This window comes from Thalia democratica, chromosome 7, assembly GCF_965202585.1.
Source record: "Thalia democratica chromosome 7, ktThaDemo2.hap1.1, whole genome shotgun sequence".
Lineage (NCBI taxonomy): Eukaryota > Metazoa > Chordata > Thaliacea > Salpida > Salpidae > Thalia > Thalia democratica.
Genome location: NC_139171.1, coordinates 20,099,192 through 20,124,833, shown reverse-complemented (window position 1 = coordinate 20,124,833; position 25,642 = coordinate 20,099,192). Strand labels below are relative to the sequence as shown.

The 25,642-nt window shown below is 24.7% G+C and overlaps 1 protein-coding gene across 3 annotated transcripts; it reads left to right on the top strand.

Moving 5' to 3' along the window:
- The first annotated feature begins 623 nt into the window (after positions 1-623).
- LOC145840336 (rho GTPase-activating protein 17-like) lies at positions 624-24,170 on the top strand. Of its 3 annotated transcripts, none has more exons than XM_082947563.1 (19): positions 624-690; positions 920-998; positions 1,356-1,395; positions 2,327-2,446; positions 2,766-2,857; positions 3,072-3,183; positions 3,544-3,711; positions 7,467-7,535; positions 8,545-8,626; positions 11,456-11,583; positions 11,988-12,181; positions 13,802-13,882; positions 14,237-14,356; positions 15,243-15,319; positions 18,866-19,088; positions 19,444-19,653; positions 21,469-21,501; positions 22,590-22,852; positions 23,074-24,170. In XM_082947563.1, exons 2-19 carry the CDS (start codon positions 931-933, stop codon positions 23,244-23,246), a joined length of 2,253 nt encoding a protein of 750 aa, XP_082803689.1. In that variant the 5' UTR covers positions 624-690; positions 920-930; the 3' UTR covers positions 23,247-24,170. The 3 variants fall into 3 exon arrangements, with proteins under 3 accessions (XP_082803689.1, XP_082803688.1, XP_082803690.1); XM_082947562.1 differs by lacking the exon at positions 21,469-21,501 and adding an exon at positions 20,036-20,746; XM_082947564.1 differs by lacking the exon at positions 21,469-21,501.
- The last annotated feature ends 1,472 nt before the right edge of the window (positions 24,171-25,642 follow it).

The following is a 25,642-nucleotide window of genomic DNA, read 5'->3' as shown; positions in this document are numbered from 1 at the left end:
TATATCTCTTATTTTGTAAATTGTTTTAAACTTTTGCCAATTAGATTTTCTGTATAGACTAAGATCTCAAATTAAAATCTTTGTTTTTTATGACAAACAAACTTCAAAACTAAAATCAGTTTGTTGTATTTATATTCCTTTGGAGGGGGAATAATTTTTTTAAACTGAAGTTTGGTAAGTACTCAAACTTGTATTTAAACTCTTTAGAGATTTTTAAAATTTAATTAATTGGTTCACAAACCTTAAAAGTATATAAGTAGTTTAACTGATTTAAGTTTTGAACCTTATCTTGTTTTTGTATACTATTCATCATAAAGTATTAATTAGAAAACAGAAGTTAAAATTCAGACCTTAATAACATAAATGTAGGTATTATCTAATAAGATAATAAATATAACTTTGTATCTTTTATCATTAATTACTTAATTTTAGTCTTATAAATGTTTTGAAATAAAATTTAGTAATTTTTGTTTCGTAAACAAGGCTACAAAATTGACTATTTTAAAAGATTTTGTTAGTTTAATTTTTTTATTTTTATGATTTTATTAGTTTTTCATAATTTTAAGTTACAAGTTCAATTAATCTATAATTGAAACAAAGAATTTTGATAAAATTATAATTCCAGGTTATATAAATACAGTTCTTTTATTCAAATATTATCCACATATGCATCAAAAGGAGATACTTTATGTAAGTTTTTTATAAAGTAGGCGCAAATGTTTTACTACTACTACTTTTCACTGCTTATTAAGAGAGTGATTTTATAATATTGCATCTTAACTAATTATGTTTTGAATAGGAAAACAAACTATATTTTCAAATTTAAAACACTTTAAGTATAATTAATTAAGTACTTAAAGTTTTAAATAAAATTACTTTTAATTTTTTTACCTTTATTTGTATATTTACTATTTTTCAGAGTATAACAAAATGAATGCAGCTAACATGAGGAAACAGTTTAGAAATTTCAATTCTAATCTCAAACAAAAGTTAAAAATGTATGTTTTATTTTTATATTTAGTAGTTTTTAAGTAGTTTTGACACTATTTGTTCAATAAATTGTTTTCAATTTTTATAGACGTAAATATGTTTTTTTTTTAATCTTGTATATATACTAAGCGTGGTACTAACGTAGCAGAAAAATTTATAAGAGAAAGCTTAACTTATTCACATACACTTGGTTTATGGACAAGAATTTAAAGTTTTGTAACTGAAAAGTTATGGCCAAGCAATTGCACTTATACTTGATTTTGTATTTTTGAGTTATAGTTAATAATATTATTGATATATTGTTAAATTAAAACAGACAAACTGTTGTTTTAAAACTTTTATAAACAAACTTAACAATTTTTCAGTGGTCCCAAGGAAGCTTTTGAAGATGAACAGTTTATTGAAGTTAGTTTTGAATATATCAATTTAATACTAAATAAAATTTACTACTGCCAAGTGTTTTTGATTTGTCTAGCTATTAGTGTAAATACATAATTAATTAGTTATGAATTTTCAATCTAATGACCTATATTTTAAAAATTTAACTGTTTTTGACATCAGTAACCTAGTTAACCTAGTTTTTAATTGTGTATTGATAAATTTACTGACAATCAAAAAAATTAATACCTTTTGTTTTAAAATTCTTAGAAATTGTTTTTCACAAATACCAGCTTCATATAGGTTGTTGTTAAACATACTAAGTGTCTTTAAAGTTCATATGAATTTGCAAATATAGTACTGACTGAAATATTTTGTTTACTTTTGTTTATTTATTCATTTGTTTATTATGTTTACTTGTGTTATTAAGTTCAAACTAAATTAACTTATAGTTATGTAAAAAAAGTCATTAAACTATTATGAGACCAAGTAAAAAAAAAGTAAAACAGTTTACCCCCTAATGGTCTTAATGTAGTTAGTTGTATTATTTTTTTCCAGATTATTCAATTTAAGTATGCTACTTACAGTTAAGCAAATAAACAAATGTACACACATACAAACAAACAAAAAGTTTTCAACAGATGAAAAAACATGTCCATTTTTTATGGCCTTGATCATAAAAAAATTAGTATAATTAAATTTTAATTTAACGTTTGATCATGCCAACCTTTATGTTGATTTAGGCTTGTCTCACGAGATAAGAAAGTTCAGGCCATGTAGTCTTTTGACGATGTTTTCTTTGATTATGTTTTATAATGATAATTACATCTAATTAATAAATGTGCCTAAGTTACACACTTTAAGAAACACTGATATGAACTAGATACAATTTACATTTTTTATAACAAATTTTACTTCTTATGAACATTTATGTACAAACCAAATACATAATTCCCAGATAGAGAAACATGTGGATCACGTGCACAAAGCCTTCCACACTTGCTACAAGAACCTCAAACCTTGCTTGAAAGGTAGAATGCATGGCCATGGCAATCCATTGGACCTTGAAAAAAGAAAAGTTTGATCTTATAAAAATTATACAATTTTTTATTAACTTTTTAAGTAATGCTAGTAAAGTGATAAAGTACTTTAACTTACTTTTTTAAATTAATTTAAGTTCTGTTTTCCAAGCTTTTGTCAATACCAATATCAATACTTAAGCTCAAATTAGGTTTTTAATGAATAAGTATTCAACTACTAACTACTAAAAATTACAATAAAATTTTTAAACTCTGTTTAATTATATTATTTCAAACACAAACTAAGTCTTAACAGATGTTATACTTTACTACAGCAATAGTATTAACTTTTTTAAAATATATTATTTTATTATATAGAAAAGGATACCAGAGGCCCAGTTTGGTCAGTCACTTTTGGAGTGCAGCCAAAATTTAAAAGATGAGAAAAATGAACTGGATGTTGGGCTTGCGTTAGTTTGTTTTATATAATGAAATAAAATTTTAAAGTTTAGTGTCATTTACTTGTTATTTTAAAGATAAACAATAGATGAAGCTAGAAAAAGTTATATTAAATTGCAACTTATGATTCTAAATCATGACTAGATCAGCAAAAATTATGTTTTTAAACTTCGCTTGAACAAAGTAAGTCATGAAAAAATTTATTGATTGTTTCATTCAATATAGAAACTGCATGGAAGTAGAAGGAAATGTGTTTATGGAGTTGGCGGAAAGTGAAGCTTCATACGAACAAGTTGTAGATGACCAGATTATTGCTACTTTTCAACAATTTTGTGAGGTTTGGACTTATTGTTATATTGTAACTGTTTAATACAACTTGTAATAGTAGATATATTGATTTGCCAATTTAATCTTTCCCAAAAAAAAATATATATACCAAAATTAGTTGGCTGTCCTTTTGAAAATTAATCAATTCTTTATAAACTCTTATTTTGATTTTTTGTATCAGGGAGCCCTTAGAATTATTTTGGCGTCATGTTATAGTTTGAAACAGCAACTGAAAAAGTATAAATATATTTATAAATGAAAAATACACAAAAGCTAGTTGTAAAATTTGCTACTTTTACAAAATCGTTTGAAAAAGTTAATTAAATGTTCTGTCGTTGTAAAAATAAATTATGAATATTCCTATAAACAGACGGATATCCCATCATTACTGAAGCAGCGTGATAAACTGAAGAGGCTGATATCTGATAGGGATTCATGCAATAAGCAGTATGAAGCATCATTGAAGAATGTAAAAGTTGACAGCAAACCGTTGGAAGACCAGCTGGAAGACATGAACAAGAAAGTCAGCAGCACCAAGGTAAGTGGTTTGTATATATATATGTATTATGAGTATTAATCTTTGAATTTTTTTGGTTTTGCAGTGGTTTGTTTGTATATACAAATATATATATATATATGAGTATTAGACTTCCTTTACTAAAAAAACGTTAAATGGTTTGTATATGGGCCTAAGTTACACACTTAAAACTTAGAATAGTATATGAGTATTAACCTTTGTTTATAAATTAATATATATTATTTTTGTTTACATAAAATTTTTATAAATATTGATTTCCAGCAAAACAATAGATTGTATGTATGCAAAAATTTGTATGTATTTTTTTTTATTTTTAAACTAATATATTTTTTTTTTCTTTTTAAGAAATCATTAATATTAAATCTCTACAAAAGTTTTTAATTAGTTTGTTCTTTGTTTTATTGATTTATTTACTTTCCATTACTGAGATTTTGTTTGCTATGTTTCTAATTCATGTCTAAGCATATAGTTATGTTCTACTTTTATTTGTAAGTGTCATCTATGTTTTAAAATTGTGTTTAACATAAAACGATAAAATTAAACATAAAAATACATGCTTGTAGACTGTTCTCGTTTTGTAAATTTTAAGTGCTTATTGAAAATTGCAGTTATTAATGGTGCTTGAACTTTTTGTAGATGATTATGAAGTAAGCGGTAATTAATGTGCAATTCTCACTCAAGAAAGTGTTAGAGAAATTGATAGACAATTAACTTTTTTAATAAGTGTTGCCATCTTAAATCTATTTGAAAACTTAGCTAGGTTTTCTAAAGTTTTTCTATTTTAAAATTATTTATTTGATAGAACCTTAATAGTAAAAATATAAGGAAACTAAGTTTAAGCATCTAAATTACTTGTTTATTTAAACAATTAAGTATTAAAACTATTGAGAAAGTAAATAGACATTTATTAGTGAAAAAGAACTTAAGTAAATATTAAAACTGTAAATAATTAAAAGTTAATTTTTAAAACAGCTTTAATGTACAAAATAATTAAGCTTTTTAACTTTAAGTTTTGATTTTTTTAACATATTACAATATTTACAAAAGTAGTTAAATAATTATTATGATTAAAACACTGAGTTTTTATTTTTTATAATTTTAGTGTTTTTTTTTTGGTTTATGCAAGTTAATTTACTTAAGCTCCTAATAGTGTTATTATTTCGGCTTACATGTAGGTTATTCAAAAAATACATATTTAATAAAACAATCAAAGTTAAGTTTTCTTTAGTTTTTAACTTACTATTAACAATTATATTAAAATTTAAATAGTCAAACTTAAGATAATTACTTTTTATAAAAATGTTTAATCTTATTCAAATGCTGTTATGTAAAAGTATTTTTCTCATTATGTTGTAGTTAAACCATTATTTGCCTAATGATTTTCCATTAGAAGTATTTTTTGATGTTAAAGATTTAAATAAGTCTATAGCACGTTCAAATATCGATTTTTCAAAATAAATTCTTTTTAATGTCTTGTATTTAAATTACTAAGATCGTTGTTTTATTTAAAATTCTTACCAATTAAAGCTAACAATATTTTTTTTTGTATTTTGCTAGTTGTTTAAACAATGAAAAAGACTAATTTTTTAATTAGATACTTTTCATAATCGAATACAATGCTTTAGTAACTTTTTATAACTTAAACCAGCTACATTGCTTAATATGGTCATTAAAAATCTTAACAAACCTTTTTTTTGTAGCTAAGTTTTGTTACTTGATAATAAATAAATGTTAGAACTTTAGAAAAAAAGTTTTAAACAATGTAATTTTATTTAAAAAACCCACACGTTTGAACTACGACCGTGAACCTCAAAACTGGTTTTAAATTTTAATGAGTTGCAAATTTTTTAGCATTTATTTTGTCTGCAATAACTATATAACATCTAAATATTTATAAACAATTCTTCATTAAGCTTTGCTAACATTAGTTTTAAACATAAAATTACTTTGATTATAAAAGGTTTTGTACAAAATGAATTTAAGTTTACTAGTATTATAATTAATGTAATTTTAAATTGATAATTGATGTATTTTATATTTTTTATATATTTTGATTTATTTTATTTTTATAAATAAAATTTGTTTATATATTAATAAATTTTACTTAGTAAAACTTACTAAACCTAAATGTTTCTATTAAATAATTTAATAATGCAATCCTTATATACAATAGTAAAAATATATATAAAAGTTTACTTTTCATTTTTGAGTAAGCTTTTTTTATATATTAGTGCGATTTTAATACTGAAAAGTTCATATAATAAAATAATATGTTGTACTATTTGTATATGTGTTTTTATTTTAATAAAATTAACTTGATAAAACTTACTAAGTGTACGTATTTTTATTTAGTAGTTTAATAAAGATAATATTTGTATACAGTAAGAAAAAAAGTCATTCAGTTTAAGAACATGTTATTAAATTTTTATTTTCCTAGTATTTTTGTGTGAACCTTTTTTTGTTATATTAGCGCATTTTTAATACTGAAAAGTTCACATAATAAAAAAATGCATATTTTACTGCTGATGATTAAATTTTTATGTTTTATATGCTTTTTTTGTGGTCAAGCCACAAGTTTTTTATAATATAAAGCTAATGTTTTCATAGAACCGAAAAAAAAAACACATCATGTCGTTTTAACATGTGATCAAAAATATCGAGTAAAGCTTAAAAAGCATTTGTTCAATACAGTAACCTCTCGAATCTTTACGCACTCATGACGTTACGCACTCTCGTTTAGTTACGCATTTTAGAATTCTAATAAATTCAAAAAATGAAATTTTTATTGCACAAACTAGGTTTATTGTGTTTTGTTAAAATAACATATGTTTTTAAATGCTAACTCACCTCTCTATATATTTAGACTTTGTAAACTTATGTTCCTGAACTAATTGATAAACATTTAATTTTACCTCAGTATTTTAAAAAATTTGTTAACAATAGAGATTAAATTAAAAATCTGAAAGAAATATGACTGAGTTAAATAATCAAAGTATAATGAAATAATGAGAGTTTAAAACACAAGTAAATAATACAACACTCTTGCCAACACCATTTTTTAATTAAAAACAAATGCTTAATTATAAATTGAATTTGCTAAATAAAATAGAATACAAATGTTAAGTATCAAATAAGTCACATATAAATAAAGATAAAGGTAAAATCTACCTATTAATAAAATTAGTAAAATTTTTCTACAAATACTATTATTTTTTATAAATTTAAATCCTTCTTTTTAATATATGTATAGTTTTATTTTCATATTTATAAATAAAGTAAACAAAGATCAAAAACAGCCAATATAGTGAGTATATTTGATACCTCTCGTATATTTACGATCTCTCGTATCTTTACGCACTTTTTCTGTGTACACAATGTGCGTAAATAAGCGAGAGGTTACTGTATTTTGTAACATTAAAATTAACAGTAAAAAATATTTTAGGTTTAGCTTTAAAATTAGTAACTTGGTATTTGTATAACTTAAGTTGGATATAAAACCAAAGCTTCACTTGGTTTAAAGTATAAAGGCATTTCTCAATAAAATAATTGATTGTTAAAGCTAATTACTGTGCTTTAAAGTTATGTATTGTTTCCTTTTCAGTCAAAAGTTTTTGGTTTAGAGTTTTAGAACTGTTCATTTTATTTGAATAAAATAAAACAAATTTATTTGTTTATAAAACCAAACAGTGTTTAATCAAATATTTTGCACAAAATAATTGCTATTGTTTGTAGTAAAACTAACAATATTTTCACAGGACCAAGTGATCACTGAAATGTACGAATTTCTCTCCACCGAAACTGAACATACAGAAAGAATTGTTGATGTGAGTTTTTCTTGTTATACTTACAAATATCATTTTTTATTTGTATAAGTATTTAATTGGTTTAACTTAAAAAAAATATTATTAACTATTTTATCACATACAGAAGCTTGATCTTTTTGCTTGAAGTTTTTTTTGTGAATAAAATTAATAACAATTTTTTATTTAGATAAAATAATTTTCACTTTTATTTCAAACTCTAAAGCGTATTAAAGCTTCTATGGTGCTTGAAAACAAAATAACCTTAAGCTTCATAATGCAATTATTTTTTACACTCATGTGCAAAACAAATATGTCCATAAATTTTAAACTTTTTTGTAAAGTTTACTTTAAAACATAAGAAGTGGAACAATTACATTTACCAGGTGAAAATAGTTAAAAACAATTTTATCTACTAAACGAGCAATAGTAATAAAATCTAGCATGTAAGCTTTGATTATTTGAAATTAAAGGAAATAGTTATACTTGCTATATACTTATTCAGTCTACTTTAAAAAATGTGTTATACTTCTAAAAAGCCTTCTAAAATACTTTTAAATAAAATGACCCTTAAGCTTTATAACGCAAATACTTATGAGACACATATGTGCAAAAAAATGCATTGTTTTGTCAAGTTTACTTTTTAACTTGAGAAATAAATATTTACACTTAACAGGTGAAAACTACTTGAAACACATTTATATATTAAACATGCAGTAATAATAAAAACTAGCATGGAAACTTAATAATTTGAAAAATATATAATTGTAAATAAAGAAAATAACTATAACTATTACTATTTATTCAGTCTTTATTAAAAGCTTATACAGTGCTTTGAAAATGTGTTATGCTTTTCTTGAATTACATTTATCCTTAGGTTCTCACAATTTTCGAAATCAGATTCATAAAGTATATTCATTAAGGCCTTTTATTAAGTGTACAACTGTATGACTATTTAACTTAGTAACTTTGCATTTAGATTAAATATATTTATAATAAATATTATATACTTACTAATTAATATTATGAACAGTTACACAGAAACAGACTTGCTTACCATAAAAGATGTGTGGAAATTCTGGAGAAATATGAAAGCAATCTAGTAGCTACTCAAGGTTTGTTTTCTGATATAAGTTTTTAAAATAATATTTTATAATAACATGTTTCAAAAATGCTTGCAGTGTCATACTTTAAATTAATTTTTAAATTTTTTGATTTTCATAAAGTTTCGACCGAAGTTTTTCATCCTTGTTACTAAGTATAATAACAGATTTCAAAGTTAAATAAAAATTGTTCTCTAAATTTGTATAAATCCTCTAATTATGTTTTATTTCACACAAAGCTATAAGCTTTTAATTAGTTTATAGTACGACAATAAAAAAAAACACTTATTTAAACAAATTTTCATAGCTTTGCATTATTCTGTATTGATTTTTGCTGAAAATTGGATGGAAAATAATTTGTTTCATATAATTATTTTATTTCAATTGAAAAGTTCCGTGTTGTTTTGAAGTCTTTTAAAAGTCAATTCAAAATTTCACGTTATTAAATAGTAGTTTGAATATAAAAGAAAACTTTAAGTTTTGCGCTTTTAATTTTTAAGTTAAGTATAATTATTGAAGCTTTTAGATTATTATTTGTTATCATTTTAGATTGTATTTAGATAATAAAGTACGACATTATCTAGTAGTTTAAAAAAAATTCAAACTAAGCGCTTAGTAGTAATTTGTTAGTGATAAGCTTGAATTGAAGTTTATAGAAACTAGTATTTACATAAATAAAAATATTATGTGGTAACAAGTTAAATATTTGCTTATCACATTACTAACACGGAAGCTATAAAATTTTCACTTTGGTTTACTCCCTGATAATTTCAAACAACTAGTTTCACAAGTGAATTAAGAAAATAGTTTATTATTTTAATAGCTGTGTTTTGAGAATTTTTTAAGAACTGTTATTTCGTGATACCTAATTAAAATATCAGCCTGAAAAAAAGTTTACACAAAGCTGTATTAATTTGCATATATATTTATATTTTTTAAAATCTAAATGACTATTAAAGTACTTTTAAAATTATTATCTAAAACAAGTTTTAAAGAATTCTTTTATCCTATATGTTACAAAACGTTTTTCACTCACATAATAATTGTAAACTTTTTAAACTCAAAACATAAAATTCTTGTGCATTTATTATGTAGAATTTTACTACGCCCTGAACTTATTTTGTTTGCTTTAGAGTTTCGTTAGCATTATTTGCATTTCTTTGTTTATTAGTTTTATTTGTTTAATTGGTTTTGTAATACAAATTATTGGTTAAAGTTTGTATATTCATTTTTATGTAAGGATAATTTGCGTGATTGTAATCACTGTCTTCTTATAGTAAGATTAGAATTGCAAACTTAAAACTTAAAATTGTTTTTTTAGGCTTTTATGACGTGAAACTGTTTTGTGTTTGATTAATCATTATGTAAAAGTTGTAGATGATTGATAAGTAAAAAAAAAAATATTATTGTTTTTTTTTAAACTGATTGTATTTTCTTTACATTTAATCTTTCAAAATTATTTGTTTAGTATATCTCTTACTAATTAATAACCTTTATTAGTCTTAATAATACTTTTAAATTATTTTGTTACACCTTATAATTTAAAAAAAAAAACAGTATATCTGTATTTTACTATTAAAAAGCATTTTATGTATTTTTCTAAGTACAAAGAAAAAAACACATCTATAAAAAAAATACTTTTAAGGAGACAATTTCAAAAAAAAAAAAAAAATAACACCAATGTATTTCAAACACCATTTGTTAAATAATTCAAGTATTGTAAAGTTGTGTTTCTAAATTTATTTAATTATTAAATATTCCATATATTTTAAATACGTTGCCTTAAACAAGTTTAAAAACATTGTTTTGAAAATGTTATTTTGAAAATCTTGTGCAACATACATGTTTCACAACAAGGGTATTATTTTTTTTTTACTTTTCTTTATTATTACACTTTAGGTATTTTTTAGGATTCCAATTTGTTTACCAAATTGTTTTCAATATTCTCAAGTTTTATATGCCGTTTGATTTAGAAAATAAATCAAGTGTTTAGCAATTTGGCAACTGTCTAAGATTTTTTTGATTAAAGTATAAGACTACACGGGTTTTTGAATAGTCTTGAATTCTATTCAAGAATAGCTGTTGTATTTAAAAAATTATATTAGATAAAATACTGAGTATAACCATTTGGGATTTTTCCACAAATTTAAACACTAGTGATATATGTAGTTGCATGCTTTTACAAATCTCATGTAGTAATTTCTTTTTAGGGAGTTTATAAGATTAAAAAAGTAAAAAAAAACTTAATTTCGTGCCATAACGACTTAATGCGTTTTGTTTTTGGTTTTATTGAATTTATAATTTATAATTTTGGAATTATTGGTTTTTAACTTGCAGTGAAATGTAAAATTTTATACAATTTTGTTATTAACCTATTTGATAAATTACAAATCTAAAACTTAAATTTACAAAAATATAGATCTCATTTAAACAAACAAATTTAATATTAATATTTCATAAGAAAAGGTATATCGGCTAAAAGTGTATAAACATTTAGTTTGATTCTATTTATTTCTTATTTTTCAAGCATCTGTTGTGTAAAAATTCAATTTAAATTTATAAGAACAAGTGTCTTAATATTACGATGTACATCGTTACTCATGGATGTTTTGAATTTAACTTAATTTTTATAACGTTTACATTTGAACAAAAATTGGTTTTAAGAATATGATCCCTTTGAGTACTAACTGAGTACTACGTTGAAGTTGTTTGCTTTAATACCAAGGTAAAAATATTAGGCTCAATTTCAAATTCATATATCAAATAACTGCAATAACTAGAATTTAATTTTTACAATAGAAATCTTAAGTAGTTTCTAACTGTTGTCAAATCTATTAACAGAAAGCACCAACATGAGATTTGCATACAAACGTCCATTACTAGAACATTTGAAACTGACCAATAGGAAGATAGCATCTCCTTTGGAGGCTTGCGTTAATCTCATCAGAGTATACGGACTAAATGAAGAAGTTTGTTTGATTGTTTCTTGTGTTTAGTATCTGTTATTTTAAATTTAGCTTAAGTACGAATGTAAAATGCTGCTGATTTACTTTATTTATAGAGATTTTAAAATATAGATTTTTTATATAGTTGAAAATTTGTTAATTGTTATATTAAAAAATGTAAAGTAAAATCTAGCGTAGAAAGTATTTATAATAATATACTTTAAACCATAACCTAAATTTCTAGTAAATAAGTTAATCCCTAGGTAAATACGTTGTAAAGAGTATCTAGTCAGATATGTTGTACTTTTAAGTGCTCCACTGAGCTGATAAAAAGTGTAGTTTATATACTACAGCAAAAAAAAGAAGAGGAAAATAAATTTGCCTTTACACGTTGTTCAATTATATAATAATTACACTTTTCACAACAGGGAATCTTCAGGAAGTCGGGTAGTGAAACGAAGAAGCGACGTTGCAAGGCGATGCTGAACGCTGGATGTACAGATATTTCAGATTGTAGCGACGATTTGGACGCAGTGTGTGGTGCTATGAAGCAGTACTTGAGAGATATGCAGGATCCGTTGATGACTTGCAGACTGTACAAGCAGTGGCTTCAAATTGCCGGGTTTGTGCTTGTATTTATTAAGATTTTAATGTGCTTGAGAGGAAACGGGTCAAAATTACACGACGACAAAATTGCACGAGGGCACAAAAATCCACGTAGGTACTTTTTCACAATGATAATTTTCCACGAACAAAAATTCGCACGAAGACAATTTTGCACCAAGGGTCAATTTAGCACGAGATTAAAAAAAAACAGAAAAAATTTTATTCAATAAAAAAAAGAGAAAACAAACAATTAAAAGATTAAAAAAAAAATAACCGACTGAGGGTAAGGGTTAGGGGTAACAGTAAAAGTAAGAAAAAAAAAATTCACCCCATGCAAAAAATTTCTCTGTGCTAAATTGTCTGCTCGTGCAAAAGTGTCTTCGTGCAAAAAAGACCCTTCGTGCAAAAGTATCTTCGTGCAATTTTATCCCCTCGTGCAAAATTGTCTTCGTGCAAATTTGACAGCTACCCTCTTGAGAGACATGCAGGATATTTTATGATTTGTAGATCGTACAAACAGTGGCCTCAAGTTGCAGGGTTTGTAAGATGTGAAGTTTATTTATTGTAAAAAAAATATTTTTGTCTATCATAAAAATCAATAAGTTTTATGTGACTAGATGTTTATAATTTAATTTGATATTAAATCTATAGTTACAAAAAAATAACTTCCTATCATTTAGTATTTTTAAAGTTTATTTGATTGCGTCTATGCATCTTGAATAATGTTTTTTTAACATTTAACTGTTTAAGAAGGTGTTAATAATTAAGAAAGTTAATAAAATTTACAGCAAACTTATAGTAAGCCAACAAACAATGTTCTAAACTTACTAGTAATCAACTACTAGATTGATCACAAGTTGAAAGTTATATTTAAGTTTGCATCATGTGAAGTGTTGTATAAACATGAAACGTTTTGAATCCAAGTTGTTCAATATACAAATGTATTAACTGTTTATTGCAGCAGTTACAAATTATTTACAAAGTTGTCAATTACTAAATGAGGTTAAGATTTTGTTTTTTAATTAATTCCATTTAAATATTTAAATGAGTCAACCTCATTACAAATATTTTCTTTAGATTTTTAATAAATAAAATTATTTTTTTGTTTATTTCTTAAAATGATAATTGAATCAAAATATAAAGATTTACTATTTTTCTTCTAGTTTCCCATTAAAATTAGGCTAATTTTTACAGACTCATTGTGATTTTTTTTTGATTTTAAAAGTGGGTAAAACTGTTTTATTTGTTTTATAAAAGAAATTTAAGGCTTGTTTATTTACGTGTTTTAATGTTTGAGTATTTTCTATACAGTTTGGTATATGTGTGTCATAAAATGTAAAGCTAACTAAATATCATTACATAAATCATTCATATTAACCATATTAAGCAAGTATTAAAGTGATCATAAGTTGGAAGTCATGTTTAAATACATGTCATGTGAAAACTTCTTTTTCTGTGGCAACCCTATTTTGTTTCCATTAAGTATCTTCTTAATATCATTTAATTGATATTTTAAGTATCATTTTAAGAACAAATAAAAGTACATCATACATTGTATAGGCTTTGAAATGTTAAAATAAAACATTAAAATAAGTAAATTTTTCAAATATATAAACACTAACTTAATCATAAATAGAATAATGGACATTGAAGAAAAAATGGAAGAAATAAAACGAACATTGGATTTGTTGCCAGAAGAAAATAAAAACAACCTCGGGTTTGATAATTAATTTAAACGCACAGTGATCAATGATAAAAAGTTAATAAATGAAATAACATCAAAAACTAAAATTGATAACGTAGAGCGGTGTTCGCTCACAAAATTTTAACTTACCTAATATTTTAAAGTTTTAAAACAAAGAAGCATACAAAAAGTAGAGTTTAAGTGAGTTAAAACGTTTAACTAGTAAATGCAAAAACAATAACTCTTACATGAGGCAAAGTTATTTAAAGTTATAATTTACGTTTGTTTTAACTATTTATTTTGCATACTTTTAACAGTCAAAAAACTTAAATAATATTCCAATTCATAACAAGTTCAAACAAGATTATAATATTATATATTTAACAGATACGTGATCAAGTTCATGAGTTTGGTAGCAATGCACCAGAGTGAAAATAAAATGGGAGAATACAACCTCGCTATTGTTATCGGTCCAAATATACTGAGGAGAGAAGTTGAAGATATCAGGTTTGTCATATATCATGTCTGAGTATAAATAAACTGTTTAATAAGTTTTTAAACCTATTTTCTTTTATTTTATCTAGTTTGTACTTCTAAATAAATTTAATATGTTTAATTTTAGTGTTGCTCTAGGTATAGATAAAAAATTATTTTTCTCAACCTTTAAACTAAGCAATAGTTTTCATATAAATCCTTAGATTTCCAAGCAAAAAATTACACTTAGATTTGGCTTGTTTTGATTAACCAAATATTATTTATTTGATATTTTAAAAATATTGTTTTACTATCAATTAAGAGTACGAAGAGTAACCAGAATCAATGAATTTATTAACCTTATTAATTTTCAAAAAAAAGTTTAATTGTTATGAGTTTATATTTATACGCTAAAATTTATAGTTTATCAATATAAAAACAAAGTAAATGTAAAAGTTATGTGAAATAATAGCTATTTATAATAATACTTATATGAATACTTCCTACTATAATATGATGCAATATATATGCGTCATACAACGCTTATTATTACTAGGGTATTTTGTTCGTTGTATTGTTGTGTATTATATTAAATAATATTACTTTTGTTTTATCTTTACTGTATATTTTTATTTTAAACCATGAAAAAAACACACTAAACAAAGCTGTAGCCTTTGATACATTTTTTGAGACTAGCTCAAAAACGTGCCTTGATTTTTTTTATATCAATATTTAAAATATTTTGATGACAATTGCTCATTACAAAAGTAATAAAGAAATTTATTAAAAAATTTATATTATTACAATAAGCTGTTATTTTTGTTTATAGTTATTATTGTCTGAATTAGTCATATTTAAACAAAATTTCTAACAAGTTAATTTATTAAGGTATGATAATCAAACAAATTTATTCTCACAGTTCAATGGCAGACAACAGCATAATATCGAGTCTTGTTGAATTTATGATCAGAAATGCAAATACCTTATTTCCTGGAGGTTAGTAATAAATTAATAAATTATTCTCAAAAAATGTAGTACAGTTTAAATTTAAATAAATCCTGTAATGATAATAAATATTCTCCGAACTTAGTGTTAAAATAATTTTTATGATAATAAATTAAATTGAAACTTATTTTTTGTAGACTCATAGTTTTATATTTTGATATTTTAGCTATAAAATGTATTTTACACCTACTTTTTTTGTTTTTATAAGGCCACTTGAATGTAATTTGCATATAAACCGCTGATAATTTTGTTGTAAAATCAATTATATAATAAAAGTTTTGGTAAGCCATTGTAATATTAAAAAACAACCTATGTATTTTTATTTAACAACTAATAAATCAAGTTATTACTAGAAATAATTAACTTTTATAATAATTGTGAAGCTACAAAAAGTAAATAAATATAAGTGGTCCTCAGATTTATAGTTTTGATTAATTAAATTAAAGAATTGCACGTTTGCACGCCGTTAGTCAGAATAAAGTTTTAACATAAAAACATATGTGGTATATATTCCGATAAGCTTAGCTTATCAGGATCTCAAGGATTTAACGCCTTTTAACGTTACATCTTATATTAACATTTATTAAGTTTATAAAACAAAAAAACGAAATTACTTGTTTTTTCGAAGTACATTTAAAACAAAAATCTAATTATTTTACAAAAATTGTAAACAAAATTTTCTGTTTTAGTATTTTTACTAAATAAGTTATGAAAAAAAACATTCAATTATAAGTTATTACAAAATAACGTTATTATTAGTTTATAGTTTAATATTTTTTTCGAATATAGTTAAAGCACAATTTTCATTACTTAACATATTTTTTATGAACATATTTTTTTATTACTTTCTTAAAGTTCGTGACTATATTAATTTATACTTTATTAAAAACATCACAAAAAAACTTGTAACGAATTACGCTTCGAACAAAGAATAGTTTTAATAAAGAATTCTACAAAAAACAGCCTGTCTTTGTTCAATGATGTAATAAATATTAAATTAAGTTTTAACCACAAATATCAAACAAGTAATTTATTATTTATTTATGTGACTTATATGTGTTTAATGGGATTAAAACGAATTTCTTATTCTTAATTAAATTGTTCATCTGAAATCTAATGTTTTTTATGTTTGATAAATAACAATTTTAAATTAATCTAAATTGAATAAAATAAAAATAAGTGTTCTTTTAAGTAAAATGAAATTAAAAACATTGAGATTGCAAAACACGTGTTGTTTCATAATTATTGTACAGCAAATAAAATATTTCATAACATTAACAACGAAGAATTTATGTTCAAGTTGTTTTATATTAAGAAATAAGTGAAATGAGAATTTGGTATATTGCACACTATTTCTCCATATAGTATGATTTATTTATCACCGCAAAAATTCTTTTGTGCATCAATAAATCCATTATGAATAATTTATTACATACAACAATGATTTATTGGTTTTGATATAAAATTTTAAATCGATAAATTTTTATAATGTATAACGCCTTGTTCGACATCAACCTAACAAACATTAAGATTAAAATCTGCGGGAAAACGTTGCTGGAAGCTAGCTTTATATTTATAAAATTATAAATCATCTAAATCTCAACCTTAAATCAGTTTTTAATATGGTAGAATATTTAAAAAATTAAATTTAAATACACTTGAAACCTACATAAAAGATGGTATTTTTTTTTCAGTTCAGTTAGTCTTATTTTAAAGAAAATAAAATTAACGATGAGTATAAGTTTTTACTTAACTTACATTGCATACGATAAGATGATAACAAATATAACCTGTAATAGACTTTTAATAAAATCAAAAGTGATTTTAAATTATCTATTTTAAATTGGACATATAGTTTAAATTTATCTTTGCTGTAGTTAAATAATTTACATTTCTGTTTTATTAGCTGGAACTGAAATTGAAAGTTATTGTAAAATGAAATAAAAACTAAAAGTACCAACTACCTTTCCGACAATTGCTTAATAATAAATCAGCATATAATTTTGCATAAACCTGTAAGCCGCATATATAAATAGTTATAAGTACTATGGTTACCAGTTAACAATGCAACCAGTTGGTATGTAAATTGAGGTCTGACGTATGAATAAGATTTAGTTGTGTAATCTTTATTTGTTTATTGTTTTATGCCAAGTGTAAGATTAGATGTGTTTGTTTATGGATGTAAGTCAAGTTTTGTTAAAATTAATTAGTTTTTGTTCTAAAAAACGCTCATTTAAAAATTAACAACTTCTTTTTTTAGTATGTTTTAGTTCCAATTTATAATAAAATAAATGCAAAAAAATTCGCGGAGACTTGATTAGTACTAGTATCTTTAGTTTTGCTTGTTAAAAAAAAATGCTTAAGGTTTTCGTTTTTAAATCTAATAGTTATCTTAGTTTTTACTTCTTTTTACAGTAATTTTCAAACTTTAACATTTTATGAAGTTTAATCAATAACTGTGCACATATAAATATGGTATAGCCCTTTATAAATTAAGTCTTAGTATAGACTAGTCATAATAGTTTTAATCTTCGAAAATTATAACTAGTTTTCAAGAGTTTCTAAATACCTTGCCAGTTTATATTTGTTAGGTTTTTGCTATAACTTTGAGTGATTATTTACTTAAGTCTCTTAAACAGTATAGCCCTTTATAAATTAAGAGTTCCACTTAATAGTCATAATAGTTTAAAGCTTCGAAAATTATAAAGATATTGTAACCAGTTTATAACTGTTAGGTTTTTACTATAACTTTAGGTGATTATTTACTTAAGTGTTCCAAACAGCTTACGTATAATTTTTTTTTATACAATTAAACATTTATTGTATTAATTAAGTCAAAATGTTTACGAAAAAGAAAAGTTCATCTTTCAGCTAAAACTATTTAATAAATATTCGTCATTTTAAAGTCATACTCCTATACAGTTTTTAATCAACGAAATTAAACCTTGTATTTTTAGCTAAAACTTGAAAACTATAAAATATTTAATAATTCAAAATTTAGCATCTCGTTTGCACAAACAATGATTTAATTTGTTTAAATCTGAAACTACTTGAAAAAAGACTTTCGACGAACTTTATATTGCCCCCTTTTGAAAACCAATAGATTTTATATGTGAATTTTCTTGTAACTTTCACTTATTAAACGGTGAATTATCGCCAATTGAGAAAACGCTAATTCTAGTATATGTAAGATAATAAAATAGTCTAGTTTAACAAACGAACAAAAACGAAATTGATTAAAATTTTTGGAAGTAAATTAATTTTATTTAAACTCATTTGTCAATACTTGTGACTTTAAATAAAATTCAAATCTGTTTGTAATTTATTTAGTAAATGTTTTTGATAACAAAAAAAATACATTAGCAATAAAATATGAGTTTTTATTAAAGCAATATCTCAATAGTAATGTTTTTATGGACTTTCAAAATCTGTATTATTAACTGAAAAACTGATAAAACCAAACATAACATCTACACTACATGGTCAATAAAACTGTGTAAGCTTTGTTCATTAAAATAACCTAGTCAAAACTCTCAGATGAAGATTTCTCCATAACTTCGCCTCTACCCAAGAAAGAAGAACCTTACCAGTCGATCCAACCTCTGACCAAGATCGAATCTTCCAACAATATGAAGAAAATGGATTCTCCTAAGCAGCAGGGACACAGGAGAAAGTCTTCTTACGATGGAGTTTTGCAAACTAATACTAATCAAGAAGCTCTCCAGGCAGGATTCACTGAACAACCTACTTATGCTACAATGTTAGTTTGTATTTATGTGGTATTAAATTTATCTTAACGGCTAACTTTTACTTGTACTTAAATGTGTTACTATTAGGTCTGTGGTTTATTAATAGTTTTAAAATAATTATAATTTAGAAGTTCATGCAGTTTATATATTTTTTCATAATTAGTAATTTTAAAGTGTAATGAAAACACACCTTTGGTTAAACTAAAACTAAGGTTAAATATTAGATACTTAATTTCTTGATTAAGCCACCCTTCAATAAATTTTACCAGTTTTAAACAATTTGTACGTATAGAACGAGTTTCAACGTACAAGTTTTTTAACCTACAATATTTTTCACTTGTTGCCAACAGTATTATTATTCAACAGTGAGAAAACAACGAAACTTCGCAAGAACAAGCAGAAAGCCCCGCTTCCACCACAGAGACCACCTTCAAGTGTACCAACTACAAAACCTCCAACTGTTCCAACTGTGCCTGCTACAAGGCCACCAAGCGTTTCCGCACCTAAACTACCGGCTCTTACTGCTAATAATACAAAAGATACTAGTGGTGTTGAAACACACCAGCAGATTAGAAAGTTTGTTTAAACATTTTTAGTGAAATTGTTCATTATACTCCTTTCTAATAGCATTTAGTGCTTTTTAATGTTTATTGAAATCTTTTTTTAAAAGTCTATTAATAAAAAGGTTTTTTATTTTTTTTATTTGTACATACTATATATTTTTTTTTACACAATAAAGTATAGTTTATCAACTTATATAGTTTTTATAAAACTTTGCTAAACCTCACTAAAATTAATACTCTCGACTTTAGATAAGCAGGGTAAATAGTGTTAAGAAACAAAAAAAAAAGCACTTAATTATTTGAAAACAGAAATGCCTTAGTGTTTTAAAATTATGTGTTTTTTTAAGCAGTAAATATTAAATAGTCACAAACTTTTAACCAAATTTTTAAAAAAGTCAAGAAGATGAAACTTCTGCATTAAAAGATGCTGAAGCAAAGTCAAAAGTAATAAATGGAAGTTCTGAAAATGGTAAACCTGAAACAACAACAACAAAATTGCCTACAGAAAGTACTGACATTAAAGCTGTCAGTTCTCCAAAGCCTATAATTAAGTCTGAAAAACCTGCAATTACAGCAGATAAACCTGCAGTTAAAACAGAGAAACCGACTATAAAAACAGACAAACCTGTAGTTAAAACAGAGAAACCAAATATAAAGGCAGATAAACCAGTCATTGTTACCGAAAAACCGAAAATTAATACAGATAAGCCTAGCTTGGGTTTGGAAAAACCCCAAATAAAAATTGGAAAGCCCACAGTTGTGTTTAAAACAGAAAAAATGGAAGTCGATCCTGAAATTGTCAAAGCCAGCTCTGAGAAGCCTCAAGAAAGAACTTTGGAGAAACCAACCCAATTCTTGGTGAAGTCTTCCATTTTTTCCAAGATGTCCATAAAAACAAAATCTAAAACTGACAAGCCCGCTACTAAACCCTCGGACAAACCTGAAAAGTCCTTGAAAGAAAAATCATCCACTTTGAAACCAGTATTAAACGGAAAATCAAAAGTGGCAGGCGGTCAGAAAGTGATGTTTGACGAAGACCAATTAAGTGAGCTGAAAAGCACATTGCTGAAATCTCCTCAAAGTAATAGCAGTTCGACACTACCTAGGTATGTTGGAGAGAGTGTGGTGACGTTCACATTAACTCTGGCTTGCAAATCATCTCGACTGATTAATTTACGTGTGATTTTCACTGAAAAATTCGTAACTTAATCAGCGTTTCACTGGCAAACATAATTCATTTAGCTTCTTACTGCAAAATGTGACGCACCTAACTAATAATTGACAAATGTAATCCTTTGTAATAATCACTAATTTATCTAACATATGGCATCTTGAAAACAATTAGAGTGTTAGCTTATTACTGACAAATGCAATTCGTCTTAGTGTACTGATCACTTATTAGACTAATACAATAACTTGAAAGCAGCTAGAATGTAATTTTAGCCTAATTTAAGTTAAGGTTTCTTGCATCAGAGTGAAATTGTAATTCATTGCTTGCTTTATATGCATTTCACTGTGATATGTAGAATACCTTCTATGTGATTACTTATACAGATGTTGCAAATTCAAAAATACAGATGTACAACTAGTCTTTTGTTCCATGAGTGTGTAAATCAAGATACTCTGTGAAGCAATATTAATTAGTGCTTGCAATTAACCAATTCTATTAGATATAGCTTTGAGCTATATACAAACCTAAAATAAAAGTAGTATGAAAAGTTAAAGATTCTATTAGTTTTAAGATTTCTTTTTGAAAAACTGTTTTTAAACTTATACAAGTTTATGAAGTTTTTTAACTATTTAAAAAATTACAATAATTTGAATTTAGAAGCTACTTATACTCTTTCTCTCGGATGAAAAGGTAATTTAGCAAACTTTTTGTTTTTTCAAAATAATTGTGTTAATTTCAAACCAAAATTTTACGTTGGTGGTTCCTTTCGTTAAAAAAGAGATTTATAAGTAATTTTAGAATATAATCCTAAATATTATGAAATATCGATTGGTGTTATGGTTTTTAAGTTTTAAATTAATTTTAATAATTATAGTGTTTTATTGAGTTAGTAACTAAGATTTAAATTGCAATACTGCTGTTATACGACAAACAGAAATAGTGTTCAACTCATAAAAGTTTATACTTTTTAAAATATTGAGCTATAAATTTTTAAAATTTAAGATATTAAATGAGAATTTTTAAGCATTTGAATTAGCAATGCTTTAAATATGGCCTAATTAATCTGTTTTTTAATTTTAGGTGATAATCGAAAATTTTCTTTAGTTTTTAATTACTGGTGTGCTTCAATTACAAAAGTTTTTATAATAATACCATTAAATCATTAGTTAATGTTAGTATTTTGTAGTTAGTTATAGTTGCTAAACATGTTTATTCTTTAAAAAGGATCTTTTCAATTAACAAGTTTTATCATATGCCTGCTTGTATGTTTTAATTAAGCTGAATTTTTATCAGTATCTTTGATTTAAAGTACTATATAAATAGATATTAAAATTTTATACTAATAATAAAGTTTCATTTTGACATTTTAATCAAGCTGAATTTTTATCAGTATCTTTGATTTAAAGTACTATATAAATAGGTATTTAAAATTTATACTAATAATTTTGTTTCATTTTGACATAAATTTTTTGAATAGCTGTGAAAGATTGTTGGTTTTTATTTGTTATTTTAGATTTATATGACAAGAATTATTACGAAATGAGAATAATAGTTTAACGTGTATATATATATGTATATATGTATACATGTACTAAGAAAAAACATATTTAAAAGTACTATATAACAAATCAACAAACTAAAATAGTAATGAAACAAAATCAAAAAAAAAACAGATTGTAATTATTAACCAAAATTAATTTAACTATATTGATATAATTAACAAATGTATTTGTACCTCCCTGATTCTCTAGTAGATATATATTGGAACATTTTATCAGGCCTCGTGCATCCACTATGAGCTCCATGCTGCAACCTAGCGGAGAAAAGAAACCTCCGATTGCTGTGAGGAGGGCATCGACCAGGAAACCCAGCCAACCCCCAATGAGGCCTCCCCAGCACAGCCCGCCAAAACCCCCTCAACAGAGAGTGGTGGTGAAACAAAAACCCCCGCAGCTAAAACCGCCTCAGTTGCCGCAGGTGGCGGAAAATAAAGTGAAGCAAAATGAGTGGAGCGAAGCAAGACTGGACCCAACTTCTCCAGGTTAATGTTAAAAAATGGAAATAAAAATAATAATATTTTTATTATAAAAGTTCCTGCTAACTATGAAATTTAAGAAAAACATCTTTTCGTTTTTTGAGCATACTGTACATATTTTTTAATATCATTAAACTAAATACCTGGATAGAAATATGACGTACTTCTGACATTAACACGTAAATTAAATTTAGCTGTTAGAGTATGTAATCAAATATTTTTAACAGCAAAGAAGAACGTACCAGCTAAACCACCAGTAGCAGCCAGGAGGAGACTTCCTTCCAACGCAAACACTCAAATGAAACCTCCACAAACTACCAGTCCTCCCAACTTCTCCCCTCCCAAGTTACCTACGTCACAAGACGATGACGTGGACGACGGACACACCACCCAGTTCTGATGTGGGGGAATTCCCAGATGTGAAACTTTTCATAAGAGCTTTTTGTGTGATTCTTAAGGAGTGTTCTATTTTGATATGCAACAAAAGTTTTTTAGTTAAAAAGGTTAATTCTGCTCTCCACTGAAATTTGTGACGTTAAATATTTTGTTTGTTTATTAATGTTTAAATTTTACAAAGGTTAGTTTTTTTAAATATTTCTATCATATATAAATGAATTGAGAGTTCAAAAATTAAAAGTTTATTTTTTACGTTAATAAAGATTTTATAAAAATATTTCAAAGCTAGTTTTTTTCTGGCTTATATTTAAAAATTTATAAGTTTTTGTTTTATAAAAGAGGTAGTAGTTTATGTTGTATGGATTATTCAGTTTAACGGTTTCAAATTTAACATCATTTGAGCCTATGAGTGCGATTTCGTTTAAAGTGTTTCAAAAATAAAAATTACAGTTTGACAAATAAAAGACATCCTATGTTACTTAAACGTGTTACTTCTTTTTCTATTACTATCATGCTGTTTATTGTATTTATTTTTATAAAAAAGAAGCTTTTTAATTTTGTATAAATTTACCGCTCTTTATTAGATAGTATTAATTAAGTTTAAGAGTTTATTCCATTTTTAAGATTTTTTTTCAGAGCCATTTCAGTTTTTGAACGTCGAAATTTTGTTTTATCGTGATTTCTTTTTTTTTGTGCAATTTTTTAAGTTTAGAAAAAAACTTGTTCTATGAACACTATAGGTTAGAAATAAAAATAATTTCTGTTTTTATCAAAAATAAAAAAATATCTTTCTTAAAAGTATTAACATGTCCAATTAAAAGTATTAAGTTATGCTTGTAATTTTATATGTGCTTTAGTCGAATATATTCTTTTTTTGTAATCATTTTAATTTTATATTCCATGGCGTTTAATAAAAAGTACACTCGTCTCATTGACTGTTGGTATAAAAAATGGTATATAAGTAGTATAGTTGATTTCAGTGATATTTTTGTTATAATATTGTTTATTGTGAGATTTTCGACTCAGGCATCAAAACATGAGCCACTTAAACTGGACACACAATGAGAGAAACAAAATTATATTCAACAATTGCAAAAAATATGAACAAAACTTTAACAAAATAAAATAATTATAAGGATCATATTTTAAAAGTATAAAACTTGTTTTAAAAGAGGCGATAATATTTGTAGATACATAAAAGAAATTTCCAGTTTATGGTAAGTTATCATTTATAAGAAATTACAACTAAATGGATGATTTTCTAGAACCCAATGTTAATAAAATATAACACACATATAAAAAAATAATTAAATTAATAGTTTTATCGGAGAAGGCGAAGTGAAATAAATAACTAATTATAAAATTGAGAGAAACAAAACAACTTAATTAGAACAGATTAATTTTATAGATTACTTTGTGTATATGATTAACTTTAAACTAAAAGTTATTAATTTTGCTGATAATAAAAGTGTTCAAATTAAATCTTTTTAGTATAAAGCTAAAATGATCCACCTTTCTACACAATACCACATTCTGTGGTAATTTGATTCACCATGTATTTGCTCTGTGAAGAAATAAACTCTGTCATTCAATGTTGTTAAAATTGAATATACAATTTACGTTTTACTTTTCTATTATTTCTTTTTTTGTTTGATAAAAAGTTTATATAAAAATCTTTTATTTACATTAATTGATTTAGTATTGATAAAAATCTTAAATTTATTTTTTCTAGTGACTTCAATCCAAGTTTAATTAATCTATCATTATGTGATGCATTTGATATTTTACAGCGATTATACATTAAACGGGTAAAATTTCTTTGCACAGACCTAATTTTGTTGATGACTTTTTAAATAGGGTGACCAAATTTGGGTTTTGTACTCATGCTTAGGACAAACGTATGTTCTAAAAGTTTTTCAGAATAGTAGCTGAATTAGTTTTAAAACTTTTTGATATTTGAAAGGATGAAATTTGTGCAACTTTATTTAAACATTTTATTTGTTCATTCTATTTAAATTCTCAAAGATATATATTCTCAAATTTTAAAAAACTTCAACTGCTGGTACCTTAGTGTTGTTCAATAAAAGTTTAATTGATCGAGGTTTGTTTTTATTAAAGGTTAGAACTTTATATTTGTTAACTTTAAATAAAATTAAATATTCTTAATCACTTGTAAATTTTATCTTAAGACAACTGTAAAGAAATGTTTGACTTACTTAAGATTTTTTCATCATCTTCAAATAAATATATAACACATTGGATGTTTGAATAAATCTCATTAAAGTAGATTTAAAAAAATAAAATGACCAATTATAACGTATTAGAAAAGACCTTTTTGTGGTACTCCACTGAATTTCGTAAAAGGATCTGATAGCGTATTATTTATGAGAACTCTATGTG